Source organism: Ascidiella aspersa, chromosome 1 (genome assembly GCF_963924565.1).
Source record: "Ascidiella aspersa chromosome 1, kaAscAspe10.2, whole genome shotgun sequence".
In the NCBI taxonomy this organism is placed as follows: Eukaryota; Metazoa; Chordata; class Ascidiacea; order Phlebobranchia; family Ascidiidae; genus Ascidiella; species Ascidiella aspersa.
In genome coordinates, this window is record NC_139447.1 from 17065665 (window position 1) to 17088656 (window position 22992).

The 22992-nt window shown below is 36.5% G+C and overlaps 1 protein-coding gene across 1 annotated transcript; it reads right to left on the bottom strand.

Moving 5' to 3' along the window:
- Nucleotides 1-868: 868 nt before the first annotated feature.
- LOC146168107 (26S proteasome regulatory subunit 4) lies at nt 869-9417 on the bottom strand. Its single transcript, XM_083390930.1, has 10 exons — nt 9302-9417; nt 9061-9217; nt 8818-8942; nt 5248-5433; nt 4364-4492; nt 4190-4286; nt 3626-3815; nt 2551-2702; nt 2294-2448; nt 869-1088 (listed from the first exon to the last, which is right to left on the bottom strand). Exons 1-10 carry the CDS (start codon nt 9302-9304, stop codon nt 954-956), a joined length of 1329 nt encoding a protein of 442 aa, XP_083247056.1. The 5' UTR covers nt 9305-9417; the 3' UTR covers nt 869-953.
- Between the last annotated feature and the right edge of the window lie 13575 nt (nt 9418-22992).

Sequence of the window (22992 nt, forward strand, 5' to 3'; positions counted from 1 at the left end):
AACTGCGCGGGAGGATTTAGGCCTTACTTTCCAACCTGGTAACCGTCAAGATGCTCAAAACTGATCCAACTAATCGGTTGTCTCTTTCTTAGCACCATCGTGGCTGCTTCAAAGAAAAAATACGTTCAACATTTGCATTATGGGCCATAATGCTGAAGTAGAATTGCGCGATTTTTATCAGCTTTTTCCGGCGCAAAGTTTGCAATAACAATCAAGAAGGTAGAGCTTGTAGGGCTATTTGTTGAAAAACCTTTTTAAATCAGCAATCCAGCATGTTTCATGGGTACAGTAATTTTTGAAAATTAAAACAACGTCCCGGCTAAAAGTCTTGTTGAAAGTATAAACAACTAACCCGAAATGCGAAAAAAAGACAATTCGAGCATTTTTGAGCGTCCGCGGAGGACCATTTACTTTTTTTGAGAAAAGAGGACAAATTCTCCTAACATACACTATCGGTACTTGACAGCATTATGGTGTTTGCCGATCCAATACTAAATTGATAGAAATATCAGGCTTTGCAATCTTGCGCAATGCTTTGTCCCTTAAAATGTATTTTTTTAAATGCCTTTGAACGCCTGAATTTAATCTAATATGATTGTTTACGAAAAGTGATGATGTGACATGAATGGGATACTTTTTTTTTAAAGCGTATCGGAAAGTCGCTCAGTTACCATTTGATATGCTCGTTCAAAAAATAAAAATGACGCACAAAAAGGACTAATCTTTTTAAATGAATATTTCGATTTCTAGGCAACAATTTCTCCCAAAGCACGTAAATACCAATATATTTATTTAACCTATTTAAACCTTTGTTATATTTAAACCTTCGTTATATTGCAAATACTTATAAAAAGAACTAAACTTTATCCCAGGTGTGTGAAATTTATTCATACGGAACAAATAAAAATTTGTTATAATCTTTGTAATCAATGTGACGTTTAGAACAGATCCTATTATAGATATAATCCTTGTGGTGCCCCCTCGTTTTTGCGATAAAGTATGTTTTCTTTGGATTTTTTGAAATCTTCACTTGTGACTTTCATTCGTCGCTCTCGAAGGGCCAGCAAACCAGCTTCGGTGCAGATCGCCTGAGACATAATAAGTAAGGTAGCTTTGAATTCAAGATAACTTGCGATGTTGTGTTGTTCTTGGACCGAAAAAAAATTATACCAAAACCTTAAAATCTTTGAGTAATAAAAGGGCGAGAAAAGAAAAAATATATATAGACCCAGAATAGAATAATATAAGTAAATTGGGTTAAACTGATTAGTCTCATCTATGACATCAAAAACTTTAGTTTCAGGTCCGTGACACGATGCACAAGTAGTTTTATCGCCGATTTAAAGAAAAACATGTTAATCGCACAGTTAACTAATTTATACTTTAGGAAAGAACCTAAAATACATGCAGAATTGCTTTTTACCGCAAGCATGTTGATAAAGATAAGTTTCAACATCCGAGAAATTTTGTGACTTTAAATCAAATACAGGTTTCGAACTTTAATTAGTTTTGTGCTTCCATTTGAGCTATGCATGCAAATCTAAGCCGGGCTACAATTAACACGAATATATCTTTTATCTCTTTTTAACTACTTTTTAGTCGTGACTAACAAACATTATTTTATTCCAATCGATTTCCCTCAGTGATATTAACCTTGATTTTTCATTTCTTATGTCCAGTTCCAGTGACCTAAATATGGCAGAATACTTACTATACTCACTGTACAGTGTTGTCAGGGGGAATTGTATCAGTCCACTTCTCAAAACTAATTTTTTGGTCTATTTACTACATGAATAATCCAAATAAAAGTCTGCGCTTTGTGCAAACGTATTTATTGTTTTACTTCGTTTCACTGTTTAAAAGACTTTTTTTCATTTAAAAAGGCGTAAAATCACATTTTCTGAGATGAAAATCAGTTTACACCTAGCAATCTACAACTGACCTTCATACAATTCTTAATTGTGACATAGCCAACTTGAATATTCTATGCTAACTTACCTAATTAAACTAATGTTTAGACAACTTTCGCCTAATTTGCAGGTTTTACACTTGAGCGTTTGCACTATCTGTGGATGTTTCTATTTACCTAAAAATATTGCCTGTATAAGCAAATCAGGGTGGGGCTCGAGTTTGGATAGATTGTGCCAAGAGGGGTGCAGCCCCAAAAGTTGAAGAACCCCTGCCTTAATGTAATTAGTGTGCCGGTGATAAACTAATTTCTACTTATCGGGTAATTCATTTTTACGTACAGTCATTACTGCCTTACATTAGGTACATACAAAACCTATCTTACTTTTATGTCTGCACCAGATAAGTCATCTTTTGCTTGGACATGCTCATCAACATTTACATCGTTGGCTAAAGTCATCCTAGCGGTGTGAATGTTGAAAATGCGACGTTTAGTTTTTTCATCTGGCATTGGAAACTCAATTTTGCGATCAATGCGACCTGTGTTATAAATATTGGGTTTTAAATATAGCATTTCATCACATATTTTAAATATTTTAATTAAAAAAAATATTTTAAATATAAAAAGTATATATTCCTTACCAGCTCTAATTAAAGCTGGGTCCAGTGATGCAATTCTATTGGTAGCCATGATGACTTTAACATCACCTCTGGAATCAAACCCATCTAGTTGATTTAAAAGTTCCAACATAGTCCTTTGAATTTCCCTTTCACCTCCAGAATTTGATTCGTAACTGCAAAGTATTTATTTTCTGATATGGTAATTGTCGTACTACGATGTAACTGCAAATTTAATTTAGCACTCTTTATGTTGTGAATGCCAAGCATTTAAAAAATAAATTTATTATTTTAAATGACGCTTTTGCAATAATTTTAGAACCAAATGTGTTGCAATTAAGGTAGAAAGAGTAGGTGCTGTAATATCCGCTGATGATTTTTGTAGAAATCTACTAAACTAAACGCGAGAGTCAGCAGCAGAAAACGCGAAAATCATTTAATTATACAACATACAAGTCATAGTTTAATTATACATACACATAGCATATTAATCAATTTGACAATATGCAAAGAGCAACAATGCATTTTTTACTTAACTTTAGTAGAACGAACGGCTGTTAATGCACCAACAACAAAGTTTAAATAAAACTTATTTGGAATTTAATAATAATGCTAGGGGTTATTATGGGCCATAATATCGTATCTCTTAATTTACACATCTTAAAAACTACAAGTCGCATTGTATACAAATGAATCCTAACTATGGGGGGCCCCATTCTGAAATATAATAGTTTAAAGGCCATATGGATCTGGAGACATATTTGGAGCAACCAGGTTAGAGTAGGTAAGATAAGGCAGATAATAAATTTTATGTGAAAGTTTTAAGTACTTCTTAAAGTTTTGAAAACATTTTAAAAATGGGTCTTTTTATGGTCTACTCTTGTTCACTTTTGCTAGTATATAGAGTACCTATTTAAAAAAGTGCTACATCCTTAGCCATTGGTCTTCCTAAATTTCATATCATATCTACAGGAATATTACAAACCATAACTGGAACTTAACCGAATTCTATGGAAATCGTTCATATCTTGGTAGTAACAGTTTTACTCACCATTAATACCCCTTCCAGGGTTTACTTGACCATGCTTTTTTTACTTACCGTTTTGTACCAATGGCATCAATTTCGTCAATAAACACAATAGATGGCGCATGTTCTTCGGCAACTCGAAATAACTCCCGGACAAGTTTTGGGCCATCTCCCAAATATTTTTGGATCAATTCTGAACCAACCACACGAAGAAATGTAGCGGAAGTTTGATTTGCCACAGCTTTAGCAAGCAAGGTTTTTCCTACAAACCATAAATAAAAAATATACATAAAAATCTCACGGTTTGTTAATTCTATAATCAGTAAATCGGTCATATAAGTAAAAAAACACTGGTTTTGTGTGTCCGGACCCCCCTTTTCATTGGTGATTTTATCGTTTTTTGTTCATTTTTGTCAGTTGCAAATCCACCAACCTCCTGCGTTTACGGTCGACCAAACAGGAGACTAAAAACGGCGTTTGTGTTTGATTTTGGTTCTGCATTAAAGACACGTGCCCTAATTACATTAAAAACATTTCCGCATCGGACAGTGATTTAAATCCTCACAAAAACAAGAGGGGGTCTGAACCCTGAGCCCCTCTGGGTTTGCCACTGATGGTAGGCAAAAAAACTTATACCTGTTCCAGGAGGGCCGTATAAAATAACACCCTTGGGTGGTTTAATTCCCATCTCTTCATAATACTCAGGGTGGGTTAAAGGAAGTTCAACAGATTCCTAAAAACAAGTATATATCACATTTCTTATGTTTTAGGAAACTTCCTAAAAACTGTAATTATTTGAAAATTATTAACCTTTATTTCAGTGATTTGTGTATCTAATCCACCAATATCTGCATAAGACTCTTGTGGTGCTTTTTCTAATTTCATAACTGTCACCAGTGGGTCAACATCATCACCCAAAAAGCCCACAATGGCATGAACCTATAATACAAAAATGTTGTTCAGTGTGGTGTGTGCAGTAAGGATCATAAACAATAGAACAGAAAAGTCTTTAAAAAAAATAAAACGCAACTTGTATACAACCTTTAGTGTTGAAAACTTAATAGGAGACACTCACATGGAGGAATAATACAAAATAACCTGCATCGGCAGGGTGTTTAACCTTTCACTTTTTTGCCAGTCAAATATAATAGTAGGTATTATACTACAGGTATTGTTGTGTTTTGGTTTTACTTTACTACAACTATGATCCGTTAATAAGCCGTTTCAAACTATTATTATGCGGCAAAATAGCAAAAAATACAAAGTTACTACTGCCAGTAATGCGGTACTAATACCTAACAATTACGCTGTTCATAACCATGCTGAATGTTGGCCTACAGTTGACCTTGGGTAAGCCTGTAGCGGATTTTGTCCAAGCCCAGCATTACATGTTAGTCATTCGCCCAATAACACTTGATTGACACTTAATTTTTAGGCGAAGTTTGTCAGCAAGTAATTGGTTGCGCGAAAAAAATGCTGACACCGCACTACATCGATAAGTTTAAAGCAAGCACAGTAGTTCTTATGCCACCGAAACATGCCCTAAAGAAACTATATCGGTTCAGCATACCCAAAATAAACACCAAAATTGGATTCGAATGTACGGATCCGATATTCTACTTTGAACAACCCTAACCACATAACAAACTAATTTTAGCTCAAGTCAGTATTATTAAGAGACAAAATTACTTTACCTTATGATTCATAAGAACAGTACATCCAGGTTCAAGAAGATCTTTGTCCACAAAAGATAAAATGCTAACGTAGTGCTCTGATCCGACTGATGTGGAAACAATGGCATGATTTTCATCAATAATTTCCTCCAAAGTGCCAACAGACATTGGTGAACCACGCAAGTCATCAACTTTTGTTCTTTCTTCCTGAAAATGACGTCATAAAAAAATAATCAGACACACGCAATTTACGTCAGATGCAAAGCGAACATGTGCATTGAAACCGCTTAGTGTGCGACCATCAACTTCAGGTGAAAAACCAAACTAAGACTGTAAAACATGTATGATTGATTTTGGTAAAATCGTGTTTCAACTATCAGCAGCGCAGTTTCCTAAGTTCAATGTACGGGACCACGCTAAATTGCAAGCACGTCCTTCGCCAATACTAAACGAAGATCGTTCTTTCCGGGTCAATATAGGAGTACTTGCCAATAGGAGTACAAGTCAAAAGTAAAACTGCAAACACACAAAAATTCTATTACCGAAATTGTGTACTTTTTAAAATAATAAACAATCTATATGGCTAAAACTGGCTTTTCCCCACTAAACAACCTGCTTTGCATTTCCATAACTTTTTTAAGAATGGCATAACAAAATTTAAACTTTAGCGCGTAATGTTTCTACATATTCTACACAAATGTGATTAAGTATGTGCAGAAACAACAAGTTTGAGTGAAATGGATCTTTCCAAAAAAAAAATAATTAAAAAAATAATAAATTTTTTTTGCACCAATTTCTATGGTTTTCTGGCTCATTCTTCGGCCGACATAGTCGCCAGCATTCTGCCATACTGGTGTGATGTATGTTGCAAATTGCATTATACAAGTAATAAACAATTTAAATATATCTATAAAGTTTGTAAAAAAATCGGTTATCGGTATCGGTACGCAAAAAACACAAATCACAGATCGATATCAGTACAAAAAAGTAATATCTCTTATAAACACTCTAAAAAGGTTGACTTTTATATTGGTCTTTTTGAGTCACTTTGGTCTTTAAGTAATTCGCTCCAAAAAAAATTGTCTTCTATAATTGCATGCAGCAAGCAAGTCAGACTCTTTTTAAAATGAAAAGCATTAAATAATCTTATGGAGAGTGCGATCTTGGTATGTGGAGGGTAAGTTTTATCTACTTTAATTAGTTTTTTTAAACTGCTATTATTTAGCTTTTGTTAAAGCATTTTTAAGGATGTTTAAAGTAGAATCCCAATGTATTCTAGAATATTAGGATTCTTATCTAGATTTAAAAAATCCAGAAAATAGAATCCTAGCAAATTTTAACATATTATTATTTATTTTCCATTTTTAGTGAAATATTCATAATATAGCCTTTAATGAGAAAACAGCAATTAATCACAAAACTTAGAATATCTATATAGTAATTCAAAAAATACAAAGGATTTACATTTTAAACAACAGCCATTTAAAGAACTTGTCTAAATTGTGATGCACAACTACATAAAAATCAAAACAAAAAATAAAAAACAGGTTGTTGCCACAACTTGATTTCTTGCCCATATAGTAAATGAAAATGCAACACAATAAACTCGTCACAAATTCAGTTCGTTTTATATGACATTTGTGTGTTTTAGTTTTACTTTACTAAAAAAAGTCATCTATTAAGGAGCCTGCCAAATAATATGCTGAAAGGAAAACAAAACTACTGAACTACTGTACTGCCGGTTATGAGTGACTATTACTGAAGAATTACGTCGCTAAACATTGGCCTCAAGTTGACCTTGAGTAACCTGCGCACTTCGTCCAAGGCCAGCACGTTTAACGATGAAATGTTACTTTTGCAGCTCGGCGCATTTAAGGAAATTGCAAAATCTCTACACCTGGCATTACATGTTAGTGGCTGGCCAACAACCCTTGAATGAAATTTAATTATCAGGCGAAGGTTATTGCAAAGTAAGCTTAAAAACGCTGATGGTGCACTACGTGGCTAGATTTAAAGCAAGCACTACAAATGTGGCGCCACCGCTACCAGGCCTTTATTTATCTCAACTTGCCACTCGCGTTTGTACAATTAGGGACAACTTTACCCGGTAAAACAAAAAAATTATATCAGAATTGGATAAGAATACAGTTTGTATTCGAATCTAAAGATAAAATATTTTACTTTGAACATTCCTAGTCATTTCAAAAAGCGCAAGACACTTCAAAAAGTGCAATCTCCTGAAAAATATTATTAAACAAATCAGATGATTTCCTTCTTGACAAGATCTTTTAGATTTTTCATCTAAATATTGAATGACTAGGACTTTTTGACAATTACGGTGGGTTTGGTCAATTTCTTGTTTAGTTGTGCATAGGGATGTTCAAAGTAGAATATCGAATCCAGATGGGATTCGAATTCAATTCTGCCGTTTATTTCGGGTAATTGGAACCGATATAATTTAATGTTTTACCGCGGATTGTTGCGCCTAATTGCACAAACGTGTGTGGTAAATTGGCCTCTCGCTGCGGCGACCAATTTACAGTGCTTGCTTTAAATGTAACCTGGTAGTGCAGTGTCAGCGTTTTTTCGGGCGACCAATTACCATGTCTTGCTATAACATTCGTCTAATAATTAAGTGTCAATCAAGCGTTATTGGGCGAGCGATCACGTGTAATGTCTGTCTGGTGTGGAGTTCGCAATTTCCCTAAATGCGTTAAGTTGCAAAAGTAACATTACGTTGTAAAACGTGCTGGCCGTCCACAAAATGCGCTGTCGGGTTACTTAAGGTCAACTTTAGGCCAATATTCAGCGAGGTTATGCAGTTATGCGCAGTGTAATTGTCAAGAATTCGTTAAGTCAATAGTAACTTTGTATTCTTTGCAGTACATTATTTGACTGCATAACAAATCATGTTAGTAAAAAAATAAGCCCTAAGACCCAACAATGGTTGGAAAATTAGGGCCGAATTGCTTAAGACTTCTGTGTGCAGTGTTGCATTGTACTCACTATTGGCAAAAATATAAGTTTTGGCAAAAACCTGAACAGTTGACATATTACAGTTTACAGAACTGCTTTAAATGACAGTTGTTAAGAATGTTAAACATATGAGAGATTTTTTTTTTTTTTTTTTGGGCGATTTATTGCAGTGATTGTGGGTCCTGTAGGGTAGATTAAGATTAATCCCTTCCCCAATCAAAATCGAGGCTAAATAATTTAATAAAAATATACTAGGATTCGCTATTCTGGATTCGTTATTCTAGATTCGAAACCTACTATTCTAGAATACCTTGGGATTCTAATTTGAACATCCCTATTGTGCAAGAGTGTATTCATTAAACAAAATAATTGGTCTTCAGTCATTAAAGATAAACATAATTTTGTTATGGATCACTAAATTAAGAAGGGGGTCTGGAAACAAGAATCAATTTTCCTTTTGGGTACTCGCCAGTGGCGAATTCCACACACGTTGGCAGGTAAGTGCAGAATCCCAACCTTGTTTGTGTTTTTTTTTCTTCATTGATTTAACGTTTATGTCTGATAGCAACAGTCCATGTATATAATGAAAGTTTTAATTGTATTGTATGTTTGTACCTCTTGCTTCTCTTCTTGTGGCTTCAGTCGTTCTTGATTACGGATGAACTCCTCCTCCATAAGGAGATAATCTTTAATCCTTTCTTGTTTTAAAAGACGGAGACGACATCGTGTATGTGGTGTTACTGCCAAAATTTAAGACAATACCTAATCATGAAAAAGCCAGCAACAAAGGGTAAGACAAATTTAAATAGCTTTTCACCCCTAATGATTTTTAAAAAAGCTTATGTAAAATTAACTTACCACTTGGAAGCTTATTTGCGGCATCAGGTCCCTTGGCCTTCTTTCTGCGTTTTCCAACTCTTGTTGGCAAAGGTCTTTCATACTTTTTTTTTTCTTTGCCTTTATCCCCTTTTTTTCCATCCCCTGTTCCACTGCGTCCACCACTCTGATTTTGGCCCTAAGAAAAGATTTACGTTAGAGTTATGTTTTACATAAATTTTGTTTAAATAACTTTTTAAATAAAAATTGATCTATTACTTACCATAATGAACCAATCCTTTTTTAACTAAACCAATAGTTAAGTTTCCTCGATTGATTTTCAATTAAAGAATTTTTTTAACTGAATAAAACAAACAATGCTAAAAAGAAGATATATGGGTTGATAATAATGAAAAGAAAGAATAACAAAACAAAAAAACTCTTAATTTTTGAAAATAAAAATTGTTGCAGACTATTTCAGCCCACGATCCTCAAAGTAGCTGCTAAGGACAAGGACCGACTTAACGTTCTCAATCAAGGCGTTTAGTGTACAAAAGACAATCAGTGTAAGACAAATACACATACATACCAAGTGCTCAAATTATGCTACAGCTTGTCTCTAACAACAATATTGCAAACTGTGATCAAAATAAATCCGGTTCTCTCTGTATCCACCCGATTTATGCCAACATTATGTCGCTATACCACGCAATACATAACAGCCTACACGCGTACAAATATATCACGCATCGCTGAGTAAACGGAGGCTGCTAAATTTACACAAAGTCCTTTCTCCCCAGGGAAACCAATTCGATGGGTAGCGGGTTTAGTTCAAGCAGCCAAATGCATTAGGCGGCACAAAAGGGCTACAATTAGGGATGTTCAAAGTAGAATCCCAAGGTACTCTAGAATAATAGGTTTTGAATCTAGAATAACGAATCCAGAATAGCGAATCCTAGTAGATTTGTATTAAATTATTTAACCTCGGTTTTGTTTGGAGAAGAGATTAATCTTAATCTACCCTACAGGGCCAAAAATCACAGCAAAAAAATCCACCATATCTGTCATTTGAAGCAGTTCTGTAAACTGTATTGTGCCAACTGTCCAGGTTGTTGCCATAACTTATATTTTTGCCAATATGGAGTACAATGCAACACAGCACACAGAACTCTTTAGCAATTCGGTCCTGTTTTTTAAAGCATCGCTGGGTCTTAGTGCTTTTTTTTGACTAACATGATCTGGTATGCAGTCAAATAATGTACTGCAAAGAATACAAAGTTACTATTGACATAACGAATACTTGACAATTACGCGGTGCATAACTCGCTGAATATTGGCCTAAACTTGACCTTAAACCTATAAGCACCTTTTGTGGACGGCCAGCACGTTTTACAACGTAATGTTACTTTTGAAACTAAACGCATTTAGTGAAATTGCAAACTCCACACCACACGTTGATCGCTCGCCCAATAATGCTTGATTGACACTTAATTATTAGACGAACGTTATCGCGAGACGCGGTAATTGGTCGCCCGAAAAAACGCTGACACCACACTACCAGGTTACATTTAAAGCAAGCACTGTAAATTGGTCGCCGCAGCGAGAGGCCAATTTACCACACGCGTTCCGAAATAAACGGCAGAATTTGATTTGAATCCCATCTGGATTCGAATCCAAGGATTCAATATTCTACTTTGAACATCCCTAGCTACAATAATTAAATTTGTGAAAATACTATGTATTTAACTAAATAGAATTGTGGTTGCCACATTGTTTTTTACACAAACAAGCTAACAGCAGAAAGAGTGACCATACACATAGGCAAATACACGGGCAAATCCAGAACATCAAAAAGGGGGGTCCCGAATTTTTTAACACTAATGAATAAAGACGCCATAAATATAATCAGACACGATTTAAAAAGGTTAAAGAAAAATATGTCCTGTATCTACAGTCGACCTAGGTGCAAACAAGAGACAAAAGACAGCGGTTTGCATATAAAATAGTTTGCATAAGGTTAAGACTAGGACGATTTAACATTAAAAAATATTCCCGCTTTTAACAGTAAGTTAAACCCTGACCAAAAAACAACAAACAGGGGGAGGGGGTCTCTAAACCCCTAAAACGCCAGTGGTTGACACTTGATAATAAAGTGAAGTAATTTATCATCAAAAAAAACGCTGACACCGTACTACATGGTTACATTTAGAGCAAGCTCTATTATCGCCACAGTGACAGGCTTTCATCCAAACTTGCCACTAGCGTATGTACAATTAGGCGAAACCTTTCACAGTAAAACAAATAAATTAAGATTTTATGTGCTACTTTTTAGCTAAAGCGTGAGGCAAAGGAAAAATCTAGCTTGCAAGAACTGAATATAATTTTTGCATTTGCGATCTAATGACAATGGCTTGTCGATCTGTCTAGGTTTTAACAGCCATTTTGTATTCTATAGTATGTTTTGAATTGAAAAAAGTGCATATACATAAAATTTAAAAAAAATTGGTTTGGGGGTTCATGGCCCCATGCGTGCACATGTTAATTCAGAAAAGTTTGAAACACTTTTGGTTTAACTAAAACTGTGCTACAGGTATAAAATTGCATATTTATTGATAACTTGATCAAATTCCAGAGCGATTCGCTACCCTGTCAGAAATCTAGGCATCTTAAAACGCGTTGCACACCCACGTTGGGCGCCTATGGTCACAGCAATTTCATAGCGTTACATGAGCAATTGAAATTGGAAGAGGTTATATATCCGGACACCAAAGTAGTTCAAATGTAAAAAACCGATACGGACAAACACCAGCCAACAAATTAATTTAGATTAAATAAAAAAAAAATAATAAATTATGCAATTAGGAAAATTAAATCTAATACTACCCAAACGCTAACCCTAACCCCAATAAATGAATAATCACGTATTGGTTCAAGCGTAAAAAGGCAAATAATGAACATCAATGATGAGATTGTTTTTTAAGTACTGTTAACAGCTTAAGCAATCACTACTTTGAAAACTGTTTCCACAACTGTACACGGCTTTAATAATAAATCATATTTAAATTTTGCAGATCTGGAACAATAGTGCGAATTTTGTTCAATATGGGGTTGGAGATAACTTGAAACAAATGCTAGATTTTTCGGCCCGACTTTTTTCAATATCGAGAAACGGAATAAAAATTCCCAGGAAACCGACGAACTTATTTAAATTTTGGCATTAGTGTTTTTTTAAACGCAAAATCGGTCAAAGGCGTAAGATATTATGATGTCAATAAATAATCAGATTTTCGTCACTCTCCTCTGTGCAAAAAGAACAGGGGGGCTTTGTGCAGTGACCTCTGTTCATGATTCCAATACGATTGCAAGTTCAAACACCAATCCTATCGCTTTCCACTTTCAGAGTGTGCAGGACCCATTTTTATTGGTAGAATAAATTGAATTAAGTTTTTCAGCTGGTAAGCGCAAATAAAGCAACTTTGGCAATGAGGTTTGATAATATTTTTTTTCTTTATATCAGTCCAAAACGACCAATTTTTTAAGTTTTGCTATGTTGCCGAATACTTAGGATTATAAAAAAAATTTCCAGAGATTCGGGATCATTATTATAAGGGTGCACAAAAAAATTTGCAAAACGCTCCGGACTGCTGAATGACACTCACTTGCCAGACTGGCAAGTGGCTTGGGCGAGAAATTTAATTAGTTGGTGTAGGAGAACTTGTGTTAAGCACCACTACTAAGCGAAATATCACTTAGCACCAGATATTTCCTTGAACATAAGGCACAAATACATTCAACACTACACAAATAGTAAGAGTAATTGAAGTCACGTTTGAACCTCTTAATAAAGATTCTGTCCGTTGTATGATCGTAATAAAGACTCTTTGTCCCGTTTTAAAAAATGGTTTACCGGCAAACAATATAAGATGTCATTGCTACATGAGGTTTATTATTTAACTTAAACGATCTCTTAAAGTTTTAACGGTCAACCAAGCCAAAGCTTAAAAAATAAGTGTCTGTAAATATTTTATATCGCAATTATGTTTAGATACAAATCGAAACCATTGCGAGGCAAGTATGGAAAAATTTTTAATTTTTTTTATTTAAAGATTCATTTCACAAAAAAAACCTTGTGTTATTTCCACACATATATTTTTGAAATGCCGAATAAAGGAACATTATGCACTACAATTGGCAAGAATTAATTTTGTTGTGCTATTTTGAAAAAGGTTTAAATGCGCACATTGTTTAGTGAGAAAAAGCCAGTGTTAGGCATTTAAATTGTTAATATTTCAAAAAGTACTTAATTTCAATCTTAGAATTGTGTGTTTGCAGTTTTACTTTGATTTGGCAAGTACTCCTATTGTGAGTTAAAAATGAAATCACAATAGTCGCCTGTAACAGGCCAATAAAGCCATGCTTCTCCACCTAAGGCTTAGGGTACATAAATGCCAAAAAAATTAGTGTTTCGCGCAAACTTTGTCATAGTTTTCCGATGATTGTCTTTGTTTTTAGCAAATCTATTCAGCCCAAAGGAACTATGAATACTATGGCATGTTTCACTGGACTGTGTGAATCTAACCTCGGCAACCCATTTCTATTAAATTGGATTATAAATCGTTATTTTGAGCAATATATATTAAAAATCTATCCAATTTTACCAAAAAATGTTTTTTTCTCGCTTTTGAATCTAGTTTTGAGCTGCATGTTTGCACACAGTTTCGTGCAAAAACATCTTACCTAAGTAACGGTGTTAGAGTAGGAAAAGCAGACATGTGCATCCCCCAGGTTGGAAAGTAAGGCCTGCGCGGGGGATTTCTTATTGCCTAAACATGGCAAGGTCTATACATTCCTTAGCCAAAACCTCATTTAAGTTAAGGGGAGCAACCGAAAAACGAAGAATTTAGGCCTAAAATGCTTGTCACCAGAAGGCCGGCAAGATTCTGCCAGTCTGACGGAGGCCCTTAGAAAAGACTCACTATGGGGCCTCACACAGCAAAGAACCTCTGGTGTATATGGTTGTTAAGTTTGCGAATAGAGCACAAGGATCTTTAAAAAAAAGGAATACAGTCAGGCTGGGGCTACTAAATTGTCAGTGTTATTTTGAACACTAAAAATTGTAAAAATATTTCGGCTAAAAAACTTCATTTTTAGCGTAAACTGTTTTATGGGTAATTAATTTGTTCATCCATGCATGGAAATAAACAACCAGACATCTATAAAAAACTAATGTTTACATATAGAAACCATAAGACAGGTTAAGGATAACTCAAGAAATGACCGCGCTAGGACGGAAATTGGCAGAAGGCGTGCCAGCAAATTTAGGGAGTTTTATTTTGTCCAGGCGAGTGCTAATTTTGAAACCGCTGGTCTGGCTGGCGAGTGTAAATTTTTGCTTAGGAACAACCTGAGGTACTTTGGCGCTGGTCTAGAATCCTACCACAGCGTTGAAGCAATTATTAAAGCAACGCAGATTATTTGGGTTAGGGTGCGGACTGCAGGTTAGAGTTTGAAAATTTTGAACTTCTCATTCTTCAGTAATATGGAAACCGAAACGCTAACCCACACCCTAAGCCAAATAATGTTCGTTGTGGTAGGATTTTAGACCACCTGACCAAGTTCAAATGCACATTCGGTGCACATTTCGCTGATGCACATTTGGTGAACATATATCGCACATTTGGTGCGCATTCGCGCGATGTGCACATTTCGCCGATGCACATTTTTTTGAGCCCGCCTCGGCGGAAAACGGATCGGGGCGCTGGTCTAGAATCCTACCACAACATTGAAATAATTATTAAGCAATGCATAATATGTGGGTTAGGGTGTCGGTTAGTGTTTGAGTGTGGGTAGGTCAAGTAATATTGTTTAACACTATTACTGGACTCACCCAAACCCAAACGCTAACCGGCACCCTAACCCAAATAATGTTTCTTGTGGTAGGATTCTAAACGAGCGCCCGGATCGGTTACCGTATTTCGAATTTTGAAAGTTCGGTAACGGGTTGCCGGGCAAATAGCCTGTTTTGTTTTGATGCTACTGTTATTAGGACAGCAGTACCGACGAGGTAGGAAGCAAGTTTGTGCTCGTGTAAAACCCCCGATTGTGCCCCAGTTTTTTTTCTAGTAATGTTTTAAAATCATTTATATTATCTGCTTCTGCAGTTTCACTGTCAGCCTGTTTCCGGCGCTGGTCTAGAATCCTACCACAACGAAACACCTTTTGGGTTAGGGTGCGGGTTAGCGTTTGGGTAAAGGTGGGTCAAGTATTATTATTAAATAAAGAATATAATAATACTTGACCCACCCACACCCAAACGCTAACCCGCAACCTAACTCAAATTTTGTGCGTTGATTTTAGAACTGTGGTAGGATTCTAGACCAGCGCCCTGTTTCCTAACAACCATTGTAAATAATAATTCAAGCGGAGCTTTTAGGCTGGAGCAACGTAAAAGTTAAAAAAGAACAGTTTTAGACCGGCCCTGCTTCACATGTTCGCAGTTCTTCATTTAGCACCGTTATTTTTTCACCAATTTCTTACTACCGTTTACCATAAACTGATATAGGTTTAATATTACCTAGCAATAAAATCCATATATCTATATTTCACAACATTAAAAACTTTTTAGAATAATTCAACAAGGGTTACTTTAGCGCCAACTTAAAATAAACAAAAAAAATTGAGTTAAAGTGTTAAAAACCCAATCAAAACATATTATTACATCTCTATTCACTGCCCCCCCTCTATTTAAAACTGTAAAGCGGTCAATAATTTATTAAAGCGGTGAGTAATTAGTGTATAATTTAATTAACTAATATTCTGCAATATTAGAGGTTGTTCAAATTTGCATAAAAGATACATTTATCTGGTTTCTTCATGAATATATGACAATTTTATATTAATGTTGCCCCTATATTTATTTTACGAAGCGATTTTTTTACGAAAAATTTATGGTAAACGGTATTCAAAATTACTTGACGGAAATCACATTCCTTGTTTGAACCTAATTCTTTTTTACTGCTAGTATTATAATTTCACGAGTAAAATTAATGGTGTTAAAGATGAACATGATCAGTAGACCACATTGAGATATGTTTTATTGTTCAAACACTTTGCTTTATTCAGAAAGTGATGTACAGCGTAAAATCAAGTTCATTTTTCAAAAGTAATCAATTAAAATATAAACCAACAAAGTCTTATGACGTTAGTATATTTTATGACAATAAAAAATGAAAATAATATAGGTGGAGCCAAAGTCTCTATAGAAACATGAAGAACAAAATACCACAATTTCATCATTCCAAGTCTGGCGCTCGTGGGGTTCGGAGCGAAAAATGGCAAGCAGAGCAAGTTACGCTCAGGCAGTGAATAAAAATGCGGCCAGCTCTAAGAGGCCGAATTGCTTAAGTATGAGGACAGTTAATTTATTGAAAAGAGACGAAAATCTGAATCTTATAAAAAGTATCGATTATCCGCTGAAGAAATTAGTTGGGATTGCAGAAATGCGAGGCCAAAACGTCGGCATAACTTGCACCTGTGGGTTTTAAGCACAATGAAAGAATATTTATTGCAAATATACAAACGACGACAATCAGTACTTACACAGGTACTTACGATACATACAATAAATTACCTCCGTATAACGTACGCGATCTGGACTCCACAATGAACAGTATGCAAGACTGTTATTTTTGGTATAAAATGAAATCCCTTATATACAGCATTCCAGCTGGCGGTAATTAAATATCGTGACAATGCGGTTCGGCGACGCAACAAAACACAGGAAATTTCGGAAACACGATCAGCAATATGCTGTTAAATTAATGAATACACACAGCAGGCTAGCGAGGCGACGACACAGTCCATCAGGCTGTTTCAATTGAATGACCGAAGTTTCAACTCGGTAACAATATGGAGCGCAACGCTACATGTCACTCCCCTTGTCTTTGAAAGAATAGGTCCGGAGAGACTCCATGTTGGACTTCTTCCTCCAGGAAGTCAAACATTGTTCATGGGATGATTATGTCCTCCTTGTCGATTGGCTCTTTGTAGCAAAAGTCAGGAGCGGTTGCGACATCCAAGACATAGATGGCTGTGCCTGGCGATGAAAAGATCACTTCGTCCAAACGCGTTGGCAGTCAAAGAGCTGAAACTGAATAGCTCAATCGAGAAAAGGCTGAATAGCTCCTTATAGTGTTCGAGAATCCCTCCGTTCTCGAGCTGGTTGGTTGTTGCTGAACGATCTGTGTAAAAATACTTACACCGGCGATTAACAACATGCGAATGCACAAAAAAGTAGCCTACAATGCAGAAATAGAGCCGTAAAATCGTAATTTTAGTGTAGAAAGACAAAAACCGTCAGTCAAATGCCTAGAATATATCGTTCTAGAATACCGAAATCAAGGAAGTAAAAGGTGCTAAACTCTGAAACTCGAAAACAAAAATTAACGCCATGTCCATTTAAAAGTAATTCCTAAATGACAGACATTTTAACCTTGGCGTAAAGGTTAAACTAAAAAGTTACACTATGCAAGCCTGTAACTCAAATGGACATGCGACGGTACCTCAGCCGTCAGTAAGGTAAAAAGGCATCACGTGGCCTTGAAAACATCGGGAACTATGCCCGGAATACAAACAAAACGGTCAGGTTATTTTAGGTGTGATATCTCTGATCAAACACCGTAAACCATATAGGACCAGACTGCAGGTTAGCTGCAAACGGAAATGGCACTTTAGAAGGCACAACTTCTGTAAGTGTGAGAGATAAATATATCTGTTTATAGGCTTAGAGATTAGTTTACGAGAGAAGAATATTCTCCTACGTAAAGTTTCACCTTTAACTTAACAAAAAGAGACGTAATTTTGCAACTCACTGAACAGCTATGCCGTAAATTTAGTTAGCTCAAAAGCGGTTTTTAATCTGCATTGTTCGACCGATATGTCAACATTAAAACGTGCGCATAATTACGCAACAACATACTTACAATGGCGGCGGCTTAGAGAGAAAAACAGGCGTGGTGCGTAAAAAGGTAAACAAGGCATGTATCAATAACTGACAATGCATAGCGCGCACAAAAATTACGAATAAACTATAGCTGCCATCCTTCGTGAGCGTATTAGTGAAATTCAATTTGATTATGCAAGGCCCATCCCTGCGTTAGCGATAACCTTAAGCCATAGGCGCTAAAAATTACCCAAAAACGTTAACAAAACGTCTATTAAGAAAACTAGCAAAAAGCTGAGAATAAGAGGAAGAGAAGATTAGAATAGTCAAGGTTAGAATAGTAAGAGGCCGTAGATAGATAAGGTAAAGTAAAGTTATGAAAGCTTACTATGTTATCATCAGGTGTAAACGTCGTAGGAAAGTGCTGCTTCTGTCGAAACAGATCCGCAAGATTTGCTTGCAAGCTGTTAGGTCAGGCGGACGATACCAGTCATCGAGATACTTAAAATCATCAATCGATCGACAAGAATTCCTGTCTGATAAGATTAGGTAAAGAGAAAGTTGAAAAATATAGGTTAAAAGTACCTTTCGAATAAAGTCTATCTTTGAATAGCATGTCGTCATAGATGTTTTGAACGTCGTAGATGCAGTAAACTCGCTTTGTTGACAAGGCTTCGCTTCTGCAGATGAAAGTTTGCTGTTGGACGTAACTGCTATAGGCTGAAAAGATTTTAACGGAACATTTAAAGGTTTTGCCGTGTTGCAAAACGACGATGGAGCGGCTTCGAAAGTTGAATGCGGTAAGTCGTTGTCAAACTGCAACGAGATTGGCACTGCAATTGGTAGAACAACTGGAACCAATGGCATTGAAACATCATTTTCTGTAAATTTCTTTTTAGAGAAAGGTGAAATAGGTTTAGAAATGGAAAAGTTCGATTTAATTCCCTTAGGTTTTGGAAAAACATTACCTTCCCTTATATTACATAGCATGGCAGCTATACGCGTTGAAGTTTTGTCGTTGCAAGCTTTAAATTTGCTTGAAACCTTTGAAAACAAAACGGAAAGTTATTCTTCGACATAACGATTTTAAGAATAGCACACGGTAAATAAGACTAAAAAAGGTACAAAAACGTAGGTTACAAAATAGATTTAAATCAACACAATAGGTTAATATTAATTATTTTAGAATATTAGTTAATCAGAAGGAATTAATGCGTGTTCAATACCACTAGGGCGTCGCCAAATTGTGGGTTTTAAGCACAATGAAAGAATATTTATTGCAAATATACAAACGACGACAATCAGTACTTACACAGGTACTTACGATACATACAATAAATTACCTCCGTATAACGTACGCGATCTGGACTCCACAATGAACAGTATGCAAGACTGTTTTTTTTGGTATAAAATGAAATCCCTTATATACAGCATTCCAGCTGGCGGTAATTAAATATCGTGACAATGCGGTTCGGCGACGCAACAAAAAACAGAAAATTTCGGAAACACGATCAGCAATATGCTGTTAAATTAATGAATACACACAGCAGGCTAGCGAGGCGACGACACAGTCCACCAGGCTGTTTCAATTGAATGACCGAAGTTTCAACTCGGTAACAATATGGAGCGCAAACGCTACACACCAATAGACAAAATGTTTTGGAACTTTACACAAAGCTATGCGCAGCAGAATCAGTGAAATTTGTTAAACTATACGAAAATGACAAGATTAACATCGCAGTTGGCTGGGTGCCTATCCCTTTCCCCAGTGAACTCGTAGAAGAGGAAATATCGGCAAAATATGGAAAAGTTGAAAAGGTGACACAAAGAAAGGACAAGATTGGGTTGCTAACCGGAATGAGAATCTTGACAATGAATTCAACGGACGTGGAAGAAAACCCTTTACCAAGTTATATTAGGATGGCGGACTGTGAATTTTACGTAACATATCATGGGCAAGTGTTCACTTGCAAGTATTGTAACGAGAAAGGTCACAAACAAGCAAACTGTCCCAAACGTCAAAAAGATTTTCCTCGGCTAGTAAAAAGACAAGAAGAGCACAAGCAAGCCAAAGCACACGGAGAGACAAACGATAACGCAGTTGCCCCCCAATCTAGCGCTGGCGTCAACAACGCTGATAACAATCCACACTCTACAACAGCCGTAAGCAGCATTCTAAACGATGCTGATAAGAACTCCCCGGACTTCAACTCTGAAAACAACGCCAACATCAAGTCAAGCACACCGAAGCTTACCAACAACTGGTCAAGGAAAAGGCTGCAACGAAGCCCAGACGAGCTTCCTAACAGCAAATCTATTAGCCTATGTGCGACCAGAGTTTCGCTGACATGCCCCGGCTGCCAAGCTGAAGCTGTGGTTTCGGCTCAGTCGAAAACTTTCGTTTGCTGGAGTTGTTCCAACAAGTATTCCGTAGCAATGAAGTGCTGCACGGACGAGTTATTTCTGGTCGAAGAGGGTAAAGAAACATGTCAATGTCCTTCATGCGAAGGGACATTAAGACGTATGCCGTGCTGCGATGAGCTCCAGCCAGAATACAAGACGAAGGAAGATGTGCTTGAGTGCATACAGTGCGAAAGGTACTCTGTTGTTTGTAATTGTTTTACTGTTAACTCGCTACCTAAGGTTAGCATGTGTAAAGCGTGTAGTAATACCCATTGCAAGTATAAGATAGTCAACTGTAGTTGCGGGAAAAAACATTCCTGTCTTATGGGTCCCAATAAAGTGTTTAAATGTGATTGTGGCATGGAGTACGAGTGGGACATTGATATTTGTGTCGAACGCGTTTAAATACTATTTTTATGTCTTTAAATATTATTTCACACAACGTTCGAGGTTTAAACATTGCTATGAAAAGAAAATCGATTTTTAATTTTTTACGTCGTAAAAAGTGTCACGTTGCCCTTTTGCAGGAAACCCATGGTAGTGCTAAGCACGAATAGTTATGGGGTATGGAATGGGGAGGGGAAGCGTTTTGGGCGCACGGCACCTCAAGCAGTAGAGGGGTGGCAATACTAATCGACAAAAACTTATCCTATTCCTTCTCAGGCACACGGGTAGACCAAGAAGGTCGATACTTAATGGTTGAAATTACAATAAATGCAACCCCAATAGTAATTGTTAATGTTTACGCGCCGAATAAGGACGATCCAGAATTTTTCATCAATTTATTCGCCGTACTTGACAGCTTTTCCGATGCCCCAATAATCATGGGAGGGGACTTTAATCTAGTTTTGGACAATGTCCTAGATCAAAATGGAAGTAAAAAACATCGTAACCGAAAAGCAAGAGAAAGTCATTTGCAATATATGACACATTACAAACTAACAGATATTTTTCGCCACAAATTTCCAACCGTTAAAAAGTTCTCAAGGCTTCAGAAACTACCAGCGGCATCATCGCGTTTAGATTTCTTTTTAATTGACGAATCTCTCGTCGAAAACGTTAAAAATGTAGACATAGTCCCCGATATAATGTCCGACCATAATATGGCAACTCTAGGGGCTGACATTAACCCAGCACCACGCGGTAGAGGCTACTGGAAATTTAATACATCACTATTAAATGACCAGCGTTACAAGGATAAAATAAGAGAGGTTATCACTTATTATAAAGCAGAAAACCATATAGGCGAAACCGACCCACATGTAAGATGGGACGCCTTGAAAGCAGTTGTTCGGGGAGAAACTATTAGATATGTGGCCGAACTAAAACGAAGGCTAAATATTAAGCAAATCGATTTGGAAAAAGTGATTGGCGAGACGCAAGACGCTATTTTAAAGAACTCTGAAACAGAATTAGGCCCCTTGCACGAAAAATTGTCCGAACTTAAATCGGAACTCGACCAACTAATGCTGCGCCAAACTAAAAGCGCCATAACGCGAAGTAGGGCTCGCTGGGCAGAGGAGGGCGAGAAAAATACAAAATACTTTTTAAATTTGGAAAAAAGGCATTGCGAAAAAAAGGGTATTAACATACTTTTTGTAGATGATAAAATAATAACTGACCAAAACAACATTTTGGACGGTCTAGTTGACTTTTACAAGCAACTCTACAAACAAAACGGAGATCTATTGAACAAAACCTTAATCGCCTCAAAATTAAAAACACTAAATCTCCCAAAAATTAAGGCAGAACAATCAAAACTATTAGAAGCGGAAACAACAGAAGCGGAATTATTCACTGCTCTCTGCAACATGGGTAAAAATAAATCCCCTGCGGGCTAGACAGTTTTCCAGCAGAGTTTTATATCACCTTTTAGGACAATATCAAATGCGTCTATATGACAGCTTGGCGACATACAGTAAATACAGGTATGCTATCAGCTTCTCAGTCAGAAGCAGTGGTAACTCTACTTCCAAAAGCTTATAAAGATCATCTTCAACCGGGAAATTTTAGACCGATAACGCTTTTGAATGTAGACTACAAAATTGCTTCAAAAGTAGTTAACACCAGGGGCCGAGGGGTACTAAACGACATTATCTCGCCTGCGCAAAATGGTTTTATTCCAAAACGATACATAGGCACTAATATTCGTCTTTTGTTCGATATCATTGACTGCGCCGACTATTACGATATACCTGGCGCGATACTGTCTTTAGACATGTTCAAGGCCTTTGACACGGTAAACTGGGACTTCATATATACAGCCTTATAGCTGCTTTCGGGTTCGGGACAAGATTATTAAATTGATCGAATGTTTTTACCAAAATCCTTCGAGCGTAATTGTTAACAACAACTTTTTATCAAAATCGTTTAACGTTGAACGTGGCGTACGCCAGGGAGACCCTCTCTCTCCAACTTTATTTGTCCTGTGCATTGAATGCCTTGCCGCTGCGTTAAAACAGGGCCGCCAAAACGGCATCACAATAAATAGCAAAGAATTTAAAGTGTCCCTATTTGCTGACGACACTACAATATTTCTATCAGGTAGTGATCAGGATTTTACAGAAGTCTTTCGGATTATCGACGACTTCGGCGAAATGTCAGGCTGCAAGGTCAACATGTCCAAATCA

Coding starts and splice junctions, on each gene's coding strand:
- LOC146168107 (XM_083390930.1), bottom strand. Junction 8,943..9,060: donor CGCAAATAAGCTTCCAAGTG/GTAAGTTAATTT, acceptor AAATTTTGGCAG/TAACACCACATACACGATGT. Junction 2,449..2,550: donor CCCAGCTTTAATTAGAGCTG/GTAAGGAATATA, acceptor TTTATAACACAG/GTCGCATTGATCGCAAAATT.